The sequence below is a fragment of the Aquarana catesbeiana genome, linkage group LG09 (assembly GCF_042186555.1).
Source record: "Aquarana catesbeiana isolate 2022-GZ linkage group LG09, ASM4218655v1, whole genome shotgun sequence".
Classification (NCBI taxonomy): domain Eukaryota; kingdom Metazoa; phylum Chordata; class Amphibia; order Anura; family Ranidae; genus Aquarana; species Aquarana catesbeiana.
The window spans coordinates 120,796,907-120,817,968 of record NC_133332.1 but is presented as its reverse complement, the minus strand read 5'-3'; the positions used below and the strand labels follow the sequence as shown (position 1 = coordinate 120,817,968).

General features: G+C 40.2%; 1 protein-coding gene and 1 pseudogene across 1 annotated transcript in view; both read right to left on the bottom strand.

Annotated features, from left to right (window-relative positions):
- The window catches only part of LOC141108982 (uncharacterized), an 83,180-nt gene extending 81,753 nt beyond the window's left edge, over window positions 1-1,427 (bottom strand). Inside the window, exon 1 of the mRNA XM_073600939.1 lies at window positions 1,185-1,427. Within this exon, the coding sequence (XP_073457040.1) occupies window positions 1,185-1,427 (243 nt within the window). The remainder of the gene's footprint in view (window positions 1-1,184) is intronic.
- A 12,897-nt stretch (window positions 1,428-14,324) lies between these two features.
- LOC141108033 (calcium/calmodulin-dependent protein kinase type II subunit gamma pseudogene) lies at window positions 14,325-16,123 on the bottom strand (annotated as a pseudogene).
- Between the last annotated feature and the right edge of the window lie 4,939 nt (window positions 16,124-21,062).

The following is a 21,062-nucleotide window of genomic DNA, read 5'->3' as shown; positions in this document are numbered from 1 at the left end:
ATATCATGCACCATGCACTGAAAGTTAGTAATTGGCGCAAAGGTGTCATGCTGCAACTAATGAATCAAACAGTGTCCAGTAGGTGGATCGAATGATTTATCCACCCCGGACAAAGAGGCATGAAAAAATAAAATAAAAATTGGTCAGCTAAAATGGCCAAAAAAAATGTAAATTAATAACTAACAAAGGAACAATGCATCTAAAAAGATGTAGACACATCCTTTAAAATCCATCATCCAAAATGGTCTCTAGTTATTTAATCGGACCAATTATTGCACACGAGGGCTCGAAACGAAGACCGACTGCCAAACACGTACACAATGAACTTATTGCAGTAAACATAACCATCAATAAAAATCGATAAAAGCAGCCAAACTCATATAGCTCAAAAAGTTAAATTGATGAGTGTACGTGCGTGATGGTTCAAGTCAGCATTTCAAGAATTGTTAATGAATGCATTGACGTCAACGTCTACGCTCAAGCTGAAGGGCACAAAGGTTTTAAGATGGTATACCCAGGACATTTCTAATTTAGAAATTTCCCTAACCAATGAACTGCCCCTCCAATGGGGTGTATATTTGTCTATCCCCATATAAAGTGTATTGGAGGGGTCCCTCTGGTGTACCTCATCGTAATGTCTGGAAACTGAGTGGTTCTTGAACCCCCTTCTGATGTTACCAATATGCTCATTTAGTCTAACCTGGAGAGCCCTTTTGGTCCTCCCCACGTATTGTAGCCCACAAGGGCATTGGATGAGGTACACAACTCCCTCAGAGGAACAAGTAATAAAGGGTTTAACTTGGAAAGAACGTGAGGTGCTAGTAGAGACAAATTCACAGATCTTTCTGTCTCTACAGCTATTGAGGGAACAGACTTGACATTTTACACCGGTAATAGCCAGTAAGGTTTTGAAAAAAGTGTCTGTGCTCCCTTGGGTGATCCTGAAAACTAGGGGCAATTCTGTTATCAAGAGAGGAAGCCCCCTTGAAGACTACCTGTGGCTTGTCTGGCAATAAGCCCCTCAGGACCTGGTCGTTACCAAGTAAATGCCAATGTTTTTGAATTAATCTTTTAATTGTATGTGATTGTACTGAGTATGTGGTAATAAAGGGTAAAGATACTTTCTTATCCATCAACTGATGTGGTTTATCCACCAACAGTGATGGCCTGTCCATCTGTCTCACCTTATCCAAGGTCTGGGACAGTGTTCGTGGATCATATCCCTTTTCAACAAATCTGTTTGACAAGACAGCTGCCTGCTTGTCAAAAACAGCTACCTCAGTGCAGTTGCGTCTCAACCTCATGAATTGGCCAAAAGGGACAGCTCTAAGCCAAGGATCATGATGAACATCCTTTTTATTGATGGTTATGTTTACTGTAATAAGTTCATTGAGTACGTGTTTGGCAGTCAGTCTTCGAGCCCTCATGTGCAATAACCTATTTGGGGTGGTCCGATTAAATAACTAGAGACCATTTTGGATGATGGATTTTGAAGGATGTGTCTACATCTTTTTAGATGCATTGTTCCTTTGTTAGTCTATATCTTTTTAGATGTATTGTTTCTTTGTTAGTTATTAATTTACTTTTTTTTGGCCATTTTAGCTGACCAATTTTTATTTTATTTTTTCATGCTTCTATGTCCGGGTGGATCAATCATTCGATCCACCTACTAGACACTGTTTGATTCATTAGTTGCAATATGACACCTTTGCGCCAATTACTAACTTTCGGTGCATGGTGCATGATATAAGTCGTGTCACCCGACTATATTCATTACATGTTTATATCTCTTTTTTCTTGTTTTTGTGATTTTTTAGTATTTGTCTTGCTCATTTTAGTTTATATATATATATATATATATATATATATATATATACACATTTTTCATTTTTTTTGGTTTTAGGTTCTTGGAGCGCTCCAGTTTATGGTGATGTATATCATCCCAGCCAGTTCAAAGAACCCTGGGCGCCCTTGGTCAGTTTTTCAGTTAGATTGACTCAATATCTTAGTTGACCACTAGAGGTTGTCTGAGCCAAATTTAGGAGTGACACCTTGGACACACTGGAGTACGTTGCGCTGGGTGGGGGGATGTTTTGCCATTGCGCTCGTCCCCCCTTTCTTAATATTTTCAATATATTTTTTAGTACATTTCACATTGACTTTGCACACCCAGTTTGGTTTAATTACTTGCTTCATGCATTCGTTCCAGGCTATGCTTTTAGCTGTACCTGAACGTTTGGATTCCATCTACATAGGGAGTATTGTTATTGCGCTATTACACATGTGTATATTCATGTGTCGGTTCGGAACGAGGCTTGACACGCTCTTTGTCTGTATTTTAGGAGGTGACGCAGTGCCGCCCATGCCCCTGGACGACATAAGTTATTACAAAACGCGTAGGGCGGAGCGACGCGCTGACGTCACCTCGTACTTCACTCGTTATCCACCAGGAACGGGCTGTCTGTTTTGTGCTCCGGCCGGCGCAACAGACGTTCTAACTTTTTTACATCTAATTCTTGTAAGTGTTTTATCCTCTTTTTTTAATAAGCAATCGTTGGTTTTACACTATTCGAGCATTTATTCCCTCCTATGTACCACGACTTTTCCCCGCTGATCCGAGCCGCTGTAAGTGACTTCCTACCATCTGGTGTCTGCCTGCTGCTCCATGGAGCCGGTGTATAACACAACACATGCCTTCCCTGATCCTCTGTAATGGGGGACCATGGAATTCTGGTAAGGGTGCATTCCTGTTGACTTCTGGTGGTGAATTTCACACTATTTGAAGACATTAATCGTTTCACCAATCTCTTTATATAATTTTTTCATATTTTGATAGACTTCAATCTACTTCAATTTATTATTCACTGGTGTTCATTGTAGCAATTTGTTCACCGTCCACTGATCATTGGATATTGTTAGTTCATCGAGCATTGGTCATCTGTTATTGCATACATTAATTACAAATAATATTTTTATTATTTTTCATGATCATTTGCATGATATATTAATTTTTTTTTGGTCACTACTGGCTTTGGTTTTTATACACATGCCACATCTATCACGCAGTTTTTGTATACACATGTGTGCCATATTCACCAATATTTTTTAGGGTAGCGCGATTTTATCCTTTTTTCCAATGTTTGTGTATTGATGTTGTACATATTTATCGCTGCTCCCTCAGTGCTGGTTGGGTGTTAATCATCTCGCCACCACCTTTTTTTCTTTTTTTCTGTATTTTGTTTTTGGTTCTTATAGCGCGGTTGTTACACCATTTTTCTAAGCTAAAAAGCTATACAGGGAGATCCCTGTCCCTCCAGCTGCACCGATCATCCCCAGCTGCTCTGTGTGCTCCACCCAGGCCACCTCTATGTCCTTCTCTGCCCCTGTTCTCTTCCGGCCCCCTTCATGTCCTTCTCCACCCCCGTTCTCCTCCGGCCCCCTCCATGTCCTTCTCCACCCCTGTTCTCCTCTAGCCCCCTCCATGTCCTTCTCCACCCCTGTTCTCCTCCGGCCCCCTCCATGTCCTTCTCCGCACCCCCTTGTTCTCCTCTGGCCCCCCTCATCCCCCGCAGCCGGCTCCCCTCCTCTCCTCTCCTGCTGGCTGCGGGGGGAACTAGTGAATAGACACAGCGAGCGAGATCGCTCCTGTGATAAATGAGCAGAGTAAAACTGTTTACTCTGCTCAGTTTATGAATGGACAGGAGCCTCTGTCTCCTGTTCATTAATCTTTAGTGCAGAGAAAGGGACTGGGGAATGTGTGTCCTCAGTCCCTTTGTCTGTCTCAAAGGGAAATTGTCAGGGGTCTGTTTAGACCCCTGACATCTCACCAAAGCCCCCAAAATTATTTAAAAAAAAAAAATTCTAAAAAAATGAAAAAGTGTAAAAAAATAAAATAAAATAAAAAACTACTGACACTACTCTCCCCTGCCCTACCTACACTGTCCACTGCCCCAACCCCCTCCCCCCAAAAAGCATTGTGAAAAAAAATTAAAAACAAATTAAATTGTAAAAAAAAATCAATTATTAAAAATAAAAAAAACTACTGACACCGTCCACATACCCTCCACCCCCACCCCCTTCCCCAGAAGCACTGCGACAAAAATATTGAAAAAGTGATTTAAATAATATTTTGCCACGGGGGTTGGGGGGGGGCGTTTGCGGGTGCGAAGCGTCACCTCCCTGAAATGAGTTTCTGCAGGTTGGGATGTCTGCCATCCACCTTTTCAGACACTGGCAGAAAAACTGGAGTACTTCCTGTATGAGAGGGGTTATATAGAGGGGGACTTCCTGTTTTGGTTATTCAGCCAGTGTCCATTCACCTAAAGGTGGCGTAAAATCCAGGTAGTAATGCATATGGCTGCTCTGTGTCCCGTGATGTACGGGAAAGAAATAAGCCAATTAGAGGCACTTTTAGTTGGGCTTTAATTTCATATTTAAATATAATAATAATCATCATCTTCCTCATCACCACTTCTGAAATGTTACCATTGTCCATCTCTTGTGGAATTATACTGATAACAACTAGGCATAAAAGCAAAAAAGTGTCTTTAGCAATAACAAAATATAACCAAGGATGAAGTAAGTTGAACTTACTAGTTATTGTTTGAAAAGTTGTTTTTTCAGTGGAAGATGGTTTATCTGTCACATAGGCTGAAATAGTAAATTAGATACACAAACTATTTAGGTGTGGAAGGGATAGCTGCAAAAAAAATGTCCTTAGCAATAAAAAATAAAAAAAACTACTGGAAAAAAGGTGAAATGTACTCACTGATAGTTGTCGTTTTGGGAGAGGATGGTATTACTGTCACATTGGCTAAAATGGAAAAACAAATACATCATGAACAAATTAGGAAGGTGTGGATGCAAAACATTTGATCTTGCTACAGGTCCCAAGGACTGCAGATTAAACAGATTATGTTATGGAAAAAAAAAGTTCCCAGCTATGAAAAAAAATGTTTATGCTTATCTGACCCACCACCTGTTCCTGGAATCTTTGCTCTGGTAAAGTGCTACAGCCACTAAAAAAATCTTCACATTTGGTGCTTCCAGGAATGTTGGATGTATGTGTTCCTGCTTTAATTCCATCCACTGTGTTCTGTAGTAATGTAGGGGTCAGTGGATGGAACCACAGCGTTCAGTGGTGACCAGGGATCTGACACTCCCGGAAGTTTATCAGATGTGAAGATTTTTCTGACCATAGCTCTTAAATGAAGATTCCAGGAATGGATGGCAGGACAGGTGGGTATTAACATTCTTCTATTGCAATGAACATTTAACTTGTTTTTAAAAGATGATGAATTTACTTTAAGAACTCCAAGTGAAAAATAACATTCTTTAATAAAATATAGAATTAGCTATTCACATGCTTCTGCATTTTCTGTTTGGATGCGTTGTTTACTGTCCATGATACTTTTTTATTATTTGCACTAAGCCTGGCCATACATTATACAATTCTCTTGTAGAATTTTCCTTTAGATTTGCCAAAACCATGTAATATGAGGTCAAACCTAAACACTTTCAATTTGTATGCAATCTGGCAGGCCCTTCCACTCCATAGTTGAAGGTAAATCTAAAATAAAATTGAATAAGAAAATTGTATAATGTATGGCCAGCCTAACATCCAAATTTTCAGGACAAGCTTTTGGGGTGTTTCTCCTTCATGTTCTAAGCAGTACTAATGCAAAGTTTTAGCAGAAGGTTAAGTAAAGCCGGCCATAGATGGTTCGAATCTCGGCCGGTCCCTGCCGAACCAGCCGAGATTCGAAACATCTATGAGCAGGCTCATAGTACCCAAATTGAACCATCAATCAACTTGGGTACAACCAGCATGTAGGATTTTTTACATTCAATCATTGCCAGTGGCTATAGCCACTAACAAAAATTACTGTGTTCTCCCAGCAGGCACAGCTTCCTGCACACCCATGGATGACGTCACGATGCTGGCCGGAACGCGGAACTGCAGTAATAGAGTTAATTGTTTATGATCCCTGCACAGGTTCTATAAATCCAATCTATACTGCTGGATAGTAGATAGTGCAAAACGAAAACATTTGCTTAGGTTTGTTTCGGTCCGTTTATTGACATAAATTTGTTTAGTTAAATTTGTTTAATCCATTTAATTAGTTTTCGGAATTTGTTTTGTTTATTCTTATTCGAATCGATTCAAATTTTACAAATTCGAATAGTTTTCAAATTCAAAAAGCTTTTTTTTTTTCTACTTTTCAAAGAGAATAAAATAGAATAGAAAATAAAGGAATAGAATAGAAAAAAATAGAATAGAAAAGAATATAACAGAAAATAAAAGCATAAAATATAATTGAGTTAAACAGAACAAAATAGAAAATAAAAGAACAGAATAGAATAGAAACAGAATAGAATAACATAGAAAGAATATAATCATCTTCTGAAATTCGAATATAAAAGAATAGAATACAAAAGAATAGAATTCAACGAACAATAGAATAGAATAGAAATAATATAACCATTTCCCAAAATTCAAATAGAATCAATTTGAATTTGATTAGAATAGAAAAGAATAGATAATAGAATAGAAAATAACAGAATAGAAAGATTAAAAACAATATCATATAATAGAATAGAAAGAATAAAACCCTCTTCCTATGCTAAGCTATTTTCTATTCTATTCAAATTTGAATTGATTCTATTTTAATTTTGGGAAATGGTTATATTCTTTCTATTCTTTTTTTTAAATTCTATTCTTTTTCTATTTGTTTATTCTATTCTATTATTATCTATTCTATTTTATTTTCTATTCTGTTCTTTTCTATTCAAATTTGAATTTATTCTATTCGAAATTCGAATTTCGGAAGATGGTGATATTCTTTCTATTTTATTCTATTCTTTTTTTATTCTTTTTTTTTGTGTCTATTCCATTCTATTATTTTCTGTTATATTCTTTTCTATTCTATTATACTTTTTCTATATTATTCCTTTATTTACTATTCTATGTTATTCTCTTTGGAAATTGGAAAAAAAAAAATCAAAAACTTTTCAAATTTGAAAGCTATTCAAAATTGATTCAAAAACTATTTGAATCAATTTAAATTCGAATTTCATCCGAAATTTTTTTTTCCTTATTTCGGATTTGTTTAAATTTGGTACTAATGTAATGCAAAAATTCAGATACATCCAAATTTCTGAAAATGGAAAGTTCATCTGGATTTCAATTTGGAACTAAACAAACTGCACACATCTACTTGATAGACTAATACAAGTTGTATATATCTGGTGCGATTGTACACCTAAATAATGTGGGTGCGGTTTTATGGAAATTAATAAAGTTGTAAAAAGATAAGCACTATGTCGAGCATTCTAATTGCATGTAACTCAGTGGAGCAAAAGGAAGAGGTGCGCAGCATAGTGTGGAGGACTATCAAGGATAAACTAAGGTCCAGATAAAGGGACCATAAGTGCCATCTAGCCAAACATAGCACGTGAGGTCATATCTCTGAGGTGAGAGTACACCTGGTGGAGGTCACATTTGGAGTGGTTGTAAAAAGCACATTGAGGTGCAATAATCTGCACAGAGGATATTAAGAGAAACTTTGAAGTACAGTACACAGATTATACATGTAGCGGTACCCTCGTAAGGGCTGGTGAGTGTTCCAGTCCGTCCGTCACTCTGCCCAACCAGGCACACAGTTCTCATTCACTCTCAGGCAGAAAACCAGTCCTTGACTTTGTATTTTTATTGAGGAAATTTAACTTGGGTGAGGATGGGGTATTCATGAGAAGACCAACTGATTGGCAAAAAAGATATGGGACTAACTATATACACCTCCGGTATATACACCTCCACACTTCAGCTCCAGCACAACACTTGCTTGCAGACTTCCAGGACCAGCTAGCACTGAGATTTAGACCTGACACTGGTTCAGCCAGGCCTTAGCAAATGCCCTTTGTAGGCAGGGACTGTAGGCCCCTTTGGTGTAGCAAAAATGTAAGCTACTGAGCCCAGTACCACATCTTCAGGCCCTGCCAGCCCTCCTGGCTGCAACTGCCTCTCTTCACTGCCCTTGTCACCACAGTCCACTCCACTGGCTCTGCACCCATCCCAGACTGCAATCTCCCAGTCCTCTCAGGCGTTCCTCCCCAGTCCTCTCCTGACTGTGTGTCACTCACCAGCCTTCCCGGCTGCGACTTGTTGTTCCTCCCTGGAGACTTGCCCGGCAATGCTCTCTCCTGCTGTCCTCTCTTGCTCTTCCCATGCCTCCTGTCCTGGACACCTCCACATGTTCTTAGAGAGTCACGTCTGCACCTGAGCCCAGACCCAAGGTCACCCCCCCAGACTGGGGAGCTCCCTCCAAGGCCACTACAGCCTAGCACTCTATCTCCAGTTTCCTCCCGAACAACTCCTCCCCAGCTGGGCTGACCGTGGGTATTTAAGGAGGCCTGCCCCTGCCAATCCAAGTTGGGAATTGGTCAGGGCTCCCCACAATACCCCAGGCAGCTCCACCTCTCCTCTCCTCCTTCCCTTCCAGAAGATACCAGAACATTCTGGAAAGAAGTGGGAGGTCTTGGTGATGCTGCCTGTGAACCACCCAGCTCTGCCTGAGTTAGTCCCAACCCAGATCAAAACACACATACCCAGGCTTGGCTGCCAGCTTGGAAATTTACCTACTCAAAAAACTAACCATACCACTTCTAGCACACTAGAGGGTGCTACATACAGAAGTGCTTTTTGTATTTCACATTTATTTTATATTAGTGCTGTACACAGTAGAGCATATTTTATAGATGTGGTGGCTGGTATGAAAGCCATATTGGGTGTATAGCAGCTGATTTTGTGGTTTTATTGTTAACTTTTATATTTTTTTTATATATTTTTTCTTTGGAACACATCATTATCCATTTTCTAAAAACCACCACGGCAGCTCGCAAGTTTAATTTATATAATGTTCGCACTTACAGTTGTGTGAAAAAGTATTTGCCCTCTTTCTTATTATTTCTTATTTTTTTGCATATTTGTCACACTTAAATGACTCATTTATTATTATTACACATAATACAAATACAAAATAAATAAGTAAATACAAAATGCAGTGCAATTGATGGTTTCATTTATTAACCGCTTTAGGACCGGCCGCCGCGCAGGCTCAGTTGTGGGCGGGCTGTATGCTGTGGGAGTGTGCCTGCGTGTCGGGAAGACTTGCTGTCCTCCAGCGGCCTGCGATTATTGCCTTGTACACAGGCAGAACGGGGAGATGCCTATGTAAACAAGGTATTTCCTCGTTATGACAGGGGACATGACAGGGATCCACTGTTCCCAGTGGTCAGGAACAGTGATCTCTGTCATGTCCCAGTAAGCCCACCTCCCCACCCCCACAGTTAGAAACACTCATAGAGAACACAGTTAACCCCTTGATTGCCCCCTAGTGTTAACCCCTTCCCTGCCAGTGACATTTATATAGTAATCAGTGGCTATTTTTAGCTCTGATTGCTGTATAAATGTCAATGGTCCCAAAAAAAGTGTCAAAAGTGGCCGATCTGTCCTACGCAATGTCGCAGTCCTGATAAAAATCACTGATCACAGCCATTACCAAAAAAATAATAATAATAATGCCATAAATCTAATCCCTATTTTGTAGACGCTATAATTTTTGAACAAACCAATAAATATACGCTTATTTAGATTTTCTTTACCAAAAATATGTAGAAGAATACATATTGGCCTAAACTGATGAAGAAATTTGTTTTATGTGGGATATTTACTATAGCAAAAATTTCGCTCTTTTTTTGTTTATAGAGCAAAAAATAAAAACCACAGAGGTGATCAAATACCACCAAAAGAAAGCTCTATTTGTGGGAAAAAAATTTGTTTGGGTACAATGTTGCACGACCATGCAGTTGTTAGTAAAAGTGACGCAGTGCTGAATCACAAAAAGTGCTCTGGTCATTAAGGGGGTAAAACCTTCTGGGGCTGAAGGGGATAAGGCAAGCTGTCCAAACCTGCCTGGCTTTATGTGAAAACGGAAAATTGTTATCAAATACTTACTGTAATTTTCCTTTCCTGGCCCATCCTCACGTCAGCACACAACGGGTTAACACCCCCCTGGAACCCCACATGACCACCTGTACCTAGCTGAATAAAAGACAGCCCCTCCTCCTAAGATGCTCAATAACTTGGCCTGCTAAAGCCTACTAGGGAGTCCTGTGCTGACGGGAGGATGGGCCAGGAAAGGAAAATTACAGTAAGTATTTGATAACAATTTTCTGTTTTCCTGGCCCACCTCACATCAGCACACAACGGGATATACCAAAGCTAATATAGAGTGGGAGAAAACAAATGAAAAGAGACACTGTTAGTAATTCGACCATGTGTAAGAAAACTGAAGTTTCCCCGCTGTGCACTCTCGTGCAAAAACTCAGAGGGACTACTTCCCAGTTTTTCTGGAAACTGGATACCACTTTAAAATTTAACTTTGGAGATAGACGTGGTATCCCTATCTCTGGTAAAAAAAAAAAAGACACCAAAGGGCCCATGCAGGAAAGTGTTGCAATCTTCAACATCTTTCTGTCTGAAGTACAGTAGTTGCTGTCAGGAGAACTAGTTTTACCATGAGGTACTTCAATGGAAATGAAACCATTGGAGCAAAGGGTGCTCTCAATTCCAAGCCTAAGTCCCACAGAGGGAACAAGGATTTCCCTCAAGGTCATATAGATTGTCATCTGGAAGAAGCATCTGGTCACTGGCTTTTGCACCCATCTGCAGCCTGTGAAAAGATAAAGCAGAGATCTGTACCTTAAATAGAGTTGTATGACAGACCAACCTCTAGCACTGACTGTGAAAGGTCAAGGATATTGGCTAGAGCAGCGAACACAGGACGAAAGGTTTTGCTGAGCAAACAAAACAACCTTCTTTCATATCCTCTAATATGCAGCGTTCTCGGATGATCTTTGGGTCACCAAGGTGTGAACAACCTCAGATGAGAATGCTTGCACCTCTAGTGTAGCCTATTCCATAGCCAGGCTATTAAAAAGTAGTCTCATTAGATTGGGGTGCTGTTACTGACCTTGCCATAAAAGATTTCATTTGACCAGACACAAAGATCAATCAGAAAAATCTATGGCACTGTGAACCTATCGTATTGTATGACGGAGTCTTTACATTGGTATCCTGTTGCAAATATCAGAAGCTGCATGTTCAATGAAGTCTCCCTGAGAACTACTGCTGGAACGCCCCATAGGGCAAAAATTGGTATGAGGCACTTGTTTAATAAATATTCTGCCTAACCTAACCAATAATTTGATTTTGCTTCCCTGGCAAGAAGACCAACCTCAACTGACTAAGTGGTTCTCTGTCCCACAAAAAGTTTCTTTGCAAGATGTAACAGGAAAAGACTTCGTGTCCCCTTGTCAGGCAATGTAGGCTACTACTGTCTTGTTGTCAATCTTACTCAGCCCCCTTGAAGAACCTGAAAGGCTTGCAATGCTAGAAAAGGCTTCCTTCCATTCAAGATATTTGGGGAGTCTGCACTTCACAGCGCTCAAATGGCCTTGCAATTGTTTCTTCAGATCATGGACTCCCCAACCCCAGAGACTGGCATCAGAATCATCCTATCTCCTGGGCTGAGAGGCATGCCTCCGAAAGAAGCACAGTGTCGATGTCCAAAATTCCAGTTCTTGTTGAATTTTTATAGGAACAAAGATTTTTTTTTTTTTTTCATGGTTTAATTGTTATTTTATTAAATACCTTCTTCCAAGGTTTCAATATAACAAAGCTAAGAAGATCTACCAACATTCAGAACAAACATAGGGTAATTGTTTTATTTTCTATTATCATGCAAAGATTCTGCATCAAATGCCTTTCCAAATCCTGTTGAAAACGTGATATTTATAACATATATTATAGATATGCTTACATTAGCCCCATAAGATAACAAGTAACAATGCTAGAAGTGGTTTGTCAGATAATGACCATACCAAGCTAAGTTTTTTTTTAAACTTAACTTAAAAAGAAAAAAAAGAAAAAAGAAAAAAAAGAAAAAAAATCCCCAAAGACAGTGCAAAAGAAAAGAAAACAACAGAAAAATATAAAGTTTTTTTATTGTTCTTAGAAAGATGCACTAAATTACAGAGCAATTCTCATATTTTAATCAAGTAAACAGACAGTGACGGAGCAGACCTAAAGAAGACATGCATAACTTTTCTTAACTGCATATATTTTTTGTTTGATTTCCCCTTTTAACTTAAAAAGCCAAGAGTTTTTCTTCCCAGCTTGTTAAGATTTAGTGATTTAAAATAAAAACTAAAAAAAAAAAAAAATTCTCCCTGAAAACCATGAACCCCGTTTGCTCTTATAAATTTCACACAAGCATTCCAAACTGATTTGTATTAACCCCATTCTCGTTTACGTCAATATCTGATTTAATACTTAGCCATCTAATAATTTCTTTCCATTACATCTTGCACTATTCATCTCAGAAATTCAGGAGAACATGCTTAGGCCATGTGCAAATTTTCACAAATACAAATGTCTTCTGTAAGCCCAACATACTATTAATTTTATCACAAGTGGGGTTGACATACCATGACATGCACCTATCAAAACATTTTTTTTAAGTCCAAATTGTGCAACAATGGCAATTTAACAATTTCCAACAGCAAACCTTCAAAGAGCCTTCTTATTCATATTAGCTGAACTCCCATCTTTGCGTTTTATTTTTTTATGCATTTTCCATGGCAATCAATATAAACACATAAAAATTTATGCTTCAAGATGCATGTTGATGCATCATAATGCACAACAATGTGTGTTGTGACACACACATTGACATTCAATAGAAAGTGCATTGAAATGCATTTTGGAAATACAAGACTATGCGTGTCAACACGCATCGATGAGGGTTTTGATGCACTTCCATAGATTTCACTTGAAAACTTATCAGAAAGGAAAACACAAATTTCAATCGTATTGTAATTTTTTTTGTTTTATATTTTGTGCGTGTAATTAAGGCGACCAAAGAAATTCAAAACTCATAAAAACAGACTTTCTGTTGCAGTTCTACATCAGCGTGTATAAATGCTCAAAGTGGATTGCTGTTTATTGGACTTGTGACAAAAAAGGCAAATTACAGTTTGTGCATTTGTATGCTTAACAATGCTTCAACGCTTGATATGCAAACTCTAGATTACACATCTGCTTATTCAGATAGGATACAATGAAAGCCTAGCTCTCTATAAAGGACAACCCACAAACAAGAACATCAAGAGTTCTTTTGAATCTAAATGGCATTTTGCAAATGAGGTGAATGTCATTTTAGATACCGTTTAAGAGGGAAAGTGGAGGGTTTTACAAAAAAAACCCGACATCTTAAAGACTTAGTTTTAAAAAAAAATAAAATGAAGTTGTCAGACACTATTCACCCTCTTGCACAAAAAAGAAAAAAAAAAATGAGGGGTCATCAGAGCACACAGTTTAGAAGGTGCAGGCAAGTATAGAAAGACATGCATACATCTCTACACATTTGAGTTCAGTGTATTGTTCCACTCATGACAGACCACACATGACTTACAAGCAGACTGTCTCCAAATCTCCTTAATAGTACACAAAGCTTTATCGCTGTGAAAATATATGAGCCCCCTTTACATATATACCACAAGGGAAAGTGTCTTTGCATCAACACTTCCAATAACATGGCAGTTTTTATTTGTCTATTTTCTCTGAAGAGTTCATACCAAAAATTAATTATATTAACATTGCCACTAATGAATGGTTCCTTCTGCAGGATGTACATTCAATATTCATTTCTATATAGCTCTGTAATAATTCTCCTCTGCCCATTCCCTTCTTAACCTAGATCAAGTTCTGCTCTTGGGAGCCAATTGGATGGATAACAATATCTCCAGCTCAGTGCTACATTGGAGGTTAATCAACAGCTCAGCTGACAATACCTAGAAGGTTTTAATAGTCATTAAAAATAAAATAAAGAGAGGATGCAACAAAATCAGCACCTCCTTTTGTGGCTCTATCTTATCACTTTTGAAAGTCAACACATAACAGATGAAGACGCCAGTCCTCAAACTACACCCCTTCCTTTCTCTACAACAGCATTACATGAACCAGCAGCTTGTTCAATGAAAAGAACTGGTCTATACATTTCTTACTAGTTTTGTAATTTTCCCCAAATGATGCTTCAGGTGGCAGTCTCAACCTTCCTCATTCTAAAAGAAGTTGCATAATCCTCAGCCTGATTTTTATCTAACAATATATATATATATATATATATATATATATATATATACTATTTTATATTAGTTTTTGTTCATTTTGAAACTTTAAAAACACCTCCGTACAGCAGGAACAGACACGATGGATCCACGAAATACAACAAATTAGCCAGCAACTGCTTCAGCCTCAGAATGCATGCAGGGTTTTGTGCATTTTTGGCTACTGCCGGCATCAATATTTTTATTTTTTTTTTATTTTATGTACTTTATGTTTTTTAAAACTTCCGAACGAATGGGACAGTTGCCGTCGTTTGGGCGATCCACACTCGCTCAATAGAAAGAGGTTCTTCCAAGGGAGAGGCTGAATTGGTTCCTCACTGAAGGGGGCAGCTGGGGCCCCAGAGCAGTGATAGTGGACATTCAACCACTTGCCATCTCTACGGTACCAGACCCTTGTCTCTTCTGATTGTGTAGTACGAGGTCGTCCCTGGGCATCAATGTATTGTGCAGGTCGGCTATAAGCAATATAGGCAGCATCTTCCCCAATTACATGCACGTGGGGATTTAGGATGGTAGTATGGATAGGCTTAGTATTCTTGGACAACAAATTGTCAAAATAAAATTTATGGAAGTCCATTCCTTCAACAAGGTTACCAAGAGCTTCAGGTTCAAATGAAGTCAAGCCAGGGTCACAGATCTTTGTGTAAGCATCAAAGTCTCCCTTGTTAATAGCTTCAATCAACTGCTCTGTGATCTTTATAATCTCCTGTTTTCGCAACAGTGAATTGCTAAGTGAAAATGGTACAACTGGAGTGAGCATAGGCTCCGGCTGGGCATGCTCTATCTCCAAAGTCTGACCTGGGTTTTCCCAGGCTAGAACTTTCTCCTCGTAAGACTGGGTAGCTTTCAAGTCTTCATCTTCAGTTGTGGTATTACAGCTCTCAGTTGATCCTTTTATTCCATCTGTGGCATTATGGACAACAGTTGTCTGAGGTTCCTTGACTCCATCTGTCTTCTTGTTTAATAGACTTTTGGCAGCTGAAAAATTTTGAGATATCAGCATTGTAGTGAGAATTGCACCTTTAAGCTTTCTCCGTGCATTGAACTTCCTCAAGCATTCTACAGTCTCTTGTCTGTGCATCATTGAGGCAACTGTTGATTGTTGACAGACCCATGGGTGCTTCAGAGCCTGATCTGCTGTGATGCGTTTTGCTGGGTTTATTGTCAGCATCTGATTGGTTAAATCTTTTCTTCCGTTGTCACTGTATTCCACTCAGGTGAAGGGAAGTCATATGCTCCATCTTTGATTTGCTGGTAGAGCTTATGCTGATCTTCATCCCAGAAAGGAGGATAACCCACTAATAATATGTACAAAATGACCCCACAGGCCCATATGTCAACTGGCTTTCCATAAGGGTCTTTCCTTAATACCTCTGGCGAGAGGTATCCTGGTGTGCCAGCAAAACAAAACCATGCTTACTGGTCTCCCTGGACTTCAATGACAAGACCAAAATCAGCCAGTTTCACAGCAGCCCCCTTGCATTTGCTAGCCAATAACAGGTTCTCAGGCTTAAGATCCCTATGGACAATGTCATGTTGATGGATGTGGTTAACACTCTCCAGAATCTGGTGAATACAGTGGCTGGCATCTGCCTCACTGTAGTATTCTCTCGCTACAATGTCTTCAAACAGCTCTCCACCTGTGACCAGGTCAAAAACAAGATAATGAAAACCTTCTTCTGAAATACTTTCATGGAGGCGCACAATATTAGGATGCTTCAGAAGGCGGCAAATCCGAGCCTCGCATTCAAGCTTCTGGTGGTCTCTAGCAGACAGCTTCTTAGTATTGAAAAAAGAAAAAGGCACCCTTGCCGAGCTCCTCGTAGAGCTGGTACTCGTCGGTGAAGCGGGTGCAGGTCACGGTGGTGGCCATGGTGTTGTATTGGAGGAGACAATGTCACATCAGGCAGGCGGGCTGTCAGAGAGGAGGGAAGAGCTGGGACGAGCTCTATTCTGCTTCTTCCTCTGCGTCTCGCCCTCCTCCTCCGGGGCGGCTCCTGCTTCCATTTCCTCCCGCTCACACCTTCTCCTCCTCTGGTATCTCCGGGCCTTCCGATCCTTCGTGTGTCCTCAGGCACAAAGATTTTCTGATCCATAGACAGCCCAGCTCATAGGTTAAAGAAGGCAAATTGAAACGTCCTCGTGTGCCACCTGGCCCAAAGTGCCACCACTGCCAACAAGATTTTCAAAAGATTCCTGGGGCTGTGCCAATTCTGTAAAAGGCATACACCTGAACTGGAAGTGACATCCGGACACCGCAAATCTCACACGCCTCTGGTGCTCGGCATTGATCGGTGGATGGAAGTATGAGTTAGCCGGTCGATTGATATAAACTGGTCCTCCTGCTGAACTGTCCCTGTGACTATCCGCATGGACTCCATCTTGAACCTCATGGTGTGTATGAACACATTTGATTCCTTCAAACTGAAACAGGCCAAAAGGCTTCTGCCTTAAGTACTAAAAAAAACTGGGGAGAAAGGCCCCCAGATGATTCTATGCTTCCAGCATCACTGGCATGATGACCTTGTAGCAGTATAAAAATCTTGTAAACGTTTTCTCTTCTGAGATCTATTGAACATAAATTAAATGAATTCAGTGGTCAACTTTGGAAATCTCCCTTGTACTCCCACCTGTCTTCTGGACCCACTGGTCTTTGATGATTGTCATCCAAACCCTCCAGAAGGAGGCTACAATCATCAACTTCACTCAGGCCCCCTGGCCCCAACTGGAAGAGACTGGTTGGATGCACCTTCAAAAAGTCTTTCCAGCCATCTTAGCAGTTTTCTCTGGGCTTGATTTCATGTCAAAAGTAACTTTGAGACACCTCCACTGTGATCTGTTAAATCTGCAGCCTGTCCTATAAGATTGGGGCTCCTGCACCTTCTGAAGTTTAATAGATTTGAGTGAAGGATAACGGCTTCCTCTTACTAGTCTGTTGCCACCGTCCAGACTTTTCCTCCTGTCATTCACTTAATTGTGTTGTTCAGCGTTTGGCCAAACAGTAACCTCCCATTATAGGAAATGTCAAAAGCTTGTGTAGAAGTTAAAAAGGGAGAAAGGACGGTGCCCTCTAAGTGCAGCATGTGTTATACAACGATTTATTATGAGGGATTAAAGCACTCACATTTGAGCAGATAAAATCCAGCATTGCAATAGTAGTGTTCATTCATCCGCATGTTCCCGGGTAGAGATGTCACGGGCCGATGGATGGTGTTATCTATCGTGGGTCCTGTGTTCTAAGGCTCTCCGGAGGTGCTGTGGGTACTCGGCGCTTCCAGGTGGCTGAGACGCAGGTGGGGGACGCTCCGTGATGCTCCTCGCTGTGTTGATGTCCTCACTTCCGGGAACGGGGTCAGGCAGGCGGTGCTTCGCATTCGGAGCATGCGTGCTCCTTCATCAGGCTATGCTGGCGGCCATCTTAGTAATGGGAACTTAAACCATGAATAAGGGGGGGTAGGAACGTGATTGGGAGATGGGCAGGACTGAGTGTGGTAGTGCGGCGCGATGGTAACCATGGAGAAAGAGTAAACAAAGTGCGGGAACAGTTTCTGTGTAGCAGAGAGGCGGGGGGGGTCATGGCGGGACGGAGGGCAGTGACAGGGATGTGCTGATTGGGTGTACATGTAAAAATAGGTATATGAGGATGTTGAGGAGCAAGTGGATTTAGCAGCTGAAGAAAGGATGGGAAGGATAATTGTATATAGATCTTATGTGGGTTGAGTGAAGGTATGGAGACTATATGAAGGAATATTTATGTGTATAAGAAATCAGTAGAGAATATACTAAAAATGTATGTAAAATTGAGTAAATTATATATATATATAAAAAATACCGGAAAAACAGGAAAAGGGTAAGGAGAATGATAATAAAAGTAAAAATAAAAATAAAAGAATGGGATGAAATTAATGAAATGAAATAAAGTAAATTGTAGTATGTACAGACTGAGGAGGGAGTGGGGGGGGGAAATAAATACATATACGCACAATAATATAAATACGAGCTGATGCACAAGTAGATATGGTCATGTACGCACGCATGTGCATGTGTGGCACATGCATGTGTAATAGGTGCATATGAATACTAATAAAAACCACCACTAGTAAGAATGTTTATATGAAAAAATGGGGGTGTAGAGGGGGGTGGGGAGGGAAGGGAGGCTAAAGTTCCTCCTGCCCTCCAGTGGCTGTTACCACAATGCTCTCATAGCAGTGACTGAGTGCGCCAGCGCTTGTACTAGGTCTATCCAAAACATCAACCAACAGTCAGTCAGTTGCTAGGTTCCACTCTTTCCAGAAACTGCAAAATCTTGTGGTTTCCAGTGTTGAATGTAATGCCATTTCTGAGGTTTATATATCGAAGTTAACTCTATTGCTGATTGGCAGGCAAAATCTGTCACTGAATAGATTCCATGTAAGCCTGATGGCCAGATCAACACAATTTCTGTGTTCCAGATGTGTTTCTGCATGAGTGTTTTTGATGCATTCTCAATTTGTTTTTCCACTTTCCAGATGTGTTTCATACAGAAACAATGCAACATTCTACTTTTGTTGACTGCACTAGAATGCGCTGTACTGGTGTGAACTAGGTATTTGGAATCAAAGTTAGACACTGTCTATGCGTTCTTGATGCAGAATAAAAATGCACTGGACTGCCTCTGGTGTGAACAAGTCCATTTTCTCATCCATATGATCTGTAAGGTAACCGAGTTATAAAAAGGCAAAGACACTTGCTGCCCCAGACACTAGAGGGCAGCATCCACCCCTGAAAGTGCAGTGCATAAACATACATCAGCCATCCTATTTGGATAAAGCTTAGAGAACCTGTTACTGTAAATTGGTCTTCTGATGAGGTCTCTGCCATCCTTCATCAACGAGCACTTTACGCTCTATCATTGTGGAAAAAGACCATCCTTCATCAATGAGCGCTTTACACTCTATCATTATGGGTGTTGCTTGTGGCGTGGATATTTACAGCATACTTTCTGCAATAGCCGCCTTAATAGGGCTTAGCATTCGCACAACCACGTGCTTGTGCGGCAACCTGTGCAATTTCATTGCTCTGCCACTGCAGACTGCATGCAGGCCCAAAATGCATGCTGAGCTTGGCGAAGGAATTTTCTATCATGCTGGCATAAACGCATGTGCCAATTTGCTGGATCCTATCCCTTCACAGGATACGTGGAAACAACTCCTTTAGAGTGTATTGGCCACATGCTTAATGAATGTAACAACCTGTGATCACAGGTGTCGTCATCCTGTGATCATTGGTGGGTCTTATGTTTTTTGGAGCGTTTGCGTTCGGGGTTTCTGATCCTAAAATAATGCAAACACCTTCATTTGCAAAATTTCCTTGGGCACTCTTTTAAGAACCATGTCCCACGTCGCCTCCTCTTACCTTTGCTAATCTTCTGTGCCACTAACAGGTGTGGCAAGCTCATATTTTTGCAAAATATAAGGAGAAAAGCATATTACCTCTCACCAAAAAACAGGTACACTGTCTCTTTAAGAGCCATCTGCCTTCATCCACTCACTTTAGAAGCATCAGCAGGTGAGCCCAGACAGCACTTCCAAAGGCAGACAGCAGACACAGTCAGAGTCTGAGACAAAAAACAGTCAGACTGTCAAACCCACAGAAGCACACAGCATAGCAAGGGAGCCAAGACAGCACATCCAGAGACAGACAGGAGACTCAGTCAGAATCTGAGGTAAGTCCTTTACTTGGCAGGACTGCAGAGAGAGAGAGAGAGAAGCCCTCCCAACTGCAGACCTCCAAGATCATTTAAACCATTGCATGGCGTCTGGCTGTCCCATCCTGTGCTGCCCATCTCCCTGCACCCTGTGACACCATTCACAGCCGCTCTCAGACTGACAATAAAACCAGGAGAGCAGTGCGGTGCACTGCATATAAAAAGACAGGAAAAAAACCCAAGGGAGAAGCAATGATGACATTGAAGAGCTCTTATAATATCACACCTGTACAATGTCAATGCTTTTTTTTTATAATCTTTATTTATCAAACATTTTAACACAAATTTTTTATAAAACATGTACACATACATACATTTTCCAAAAGTGTGTTGGGTATTACTCAAAATTAATATTCAGATCATTTTATATAACCCTATAATCTTTGTTAGCACCATCAGCATACATTACTGAATATAGTTCATTACCCTATCTTTAGTAAAACCCCTATTTCTGTAACCCACTACTATCCCAATACCCTCAAACCATACTAATAACATACACCCAACCAATCATCTAACATACCACCACTCAAATGACCAAACAGCCACAAAGAGAGAAAAGAAAGAAGTAGAAAGAAGAAAAAAAAAAAAAACCCTCCCCTTCAGAGGAAATTCTACCTCTTCCTCCATCTATCCATCATAATATTTGCTCTATCAATATCCCAATTTTTCATTCCGCTGCAGCGGAGGCTCTAAACTCTTCCCACAACCTTCATGTAATTAGTCATTTTAGTCCCTCCATTATCATCCTCTCCTCTAAAGATCGCATCACGCCCATTTCACGTTCCCACTCTTCTATGGAGGGAGCTATTTTATTTTTCCATTTTCTAGCTATAACGGTGCATGCCGCAGTTAAATAGTACTTTAAAGTTCCCTTTTTTATATTTTTTATTGATCCAGGGATCATTGACAATATTGACACATATATATCTGGTTGTATCTTTACCCCTGTTGCAGCCCTATATAGTTTAAATACCGTTTCCCAGAATGATTGAATTTCTGGACAGAAGTACCAAATATGCGACATTGTGCCTCTTGCTCCTTCGCATCTCCAACATCTATCTGT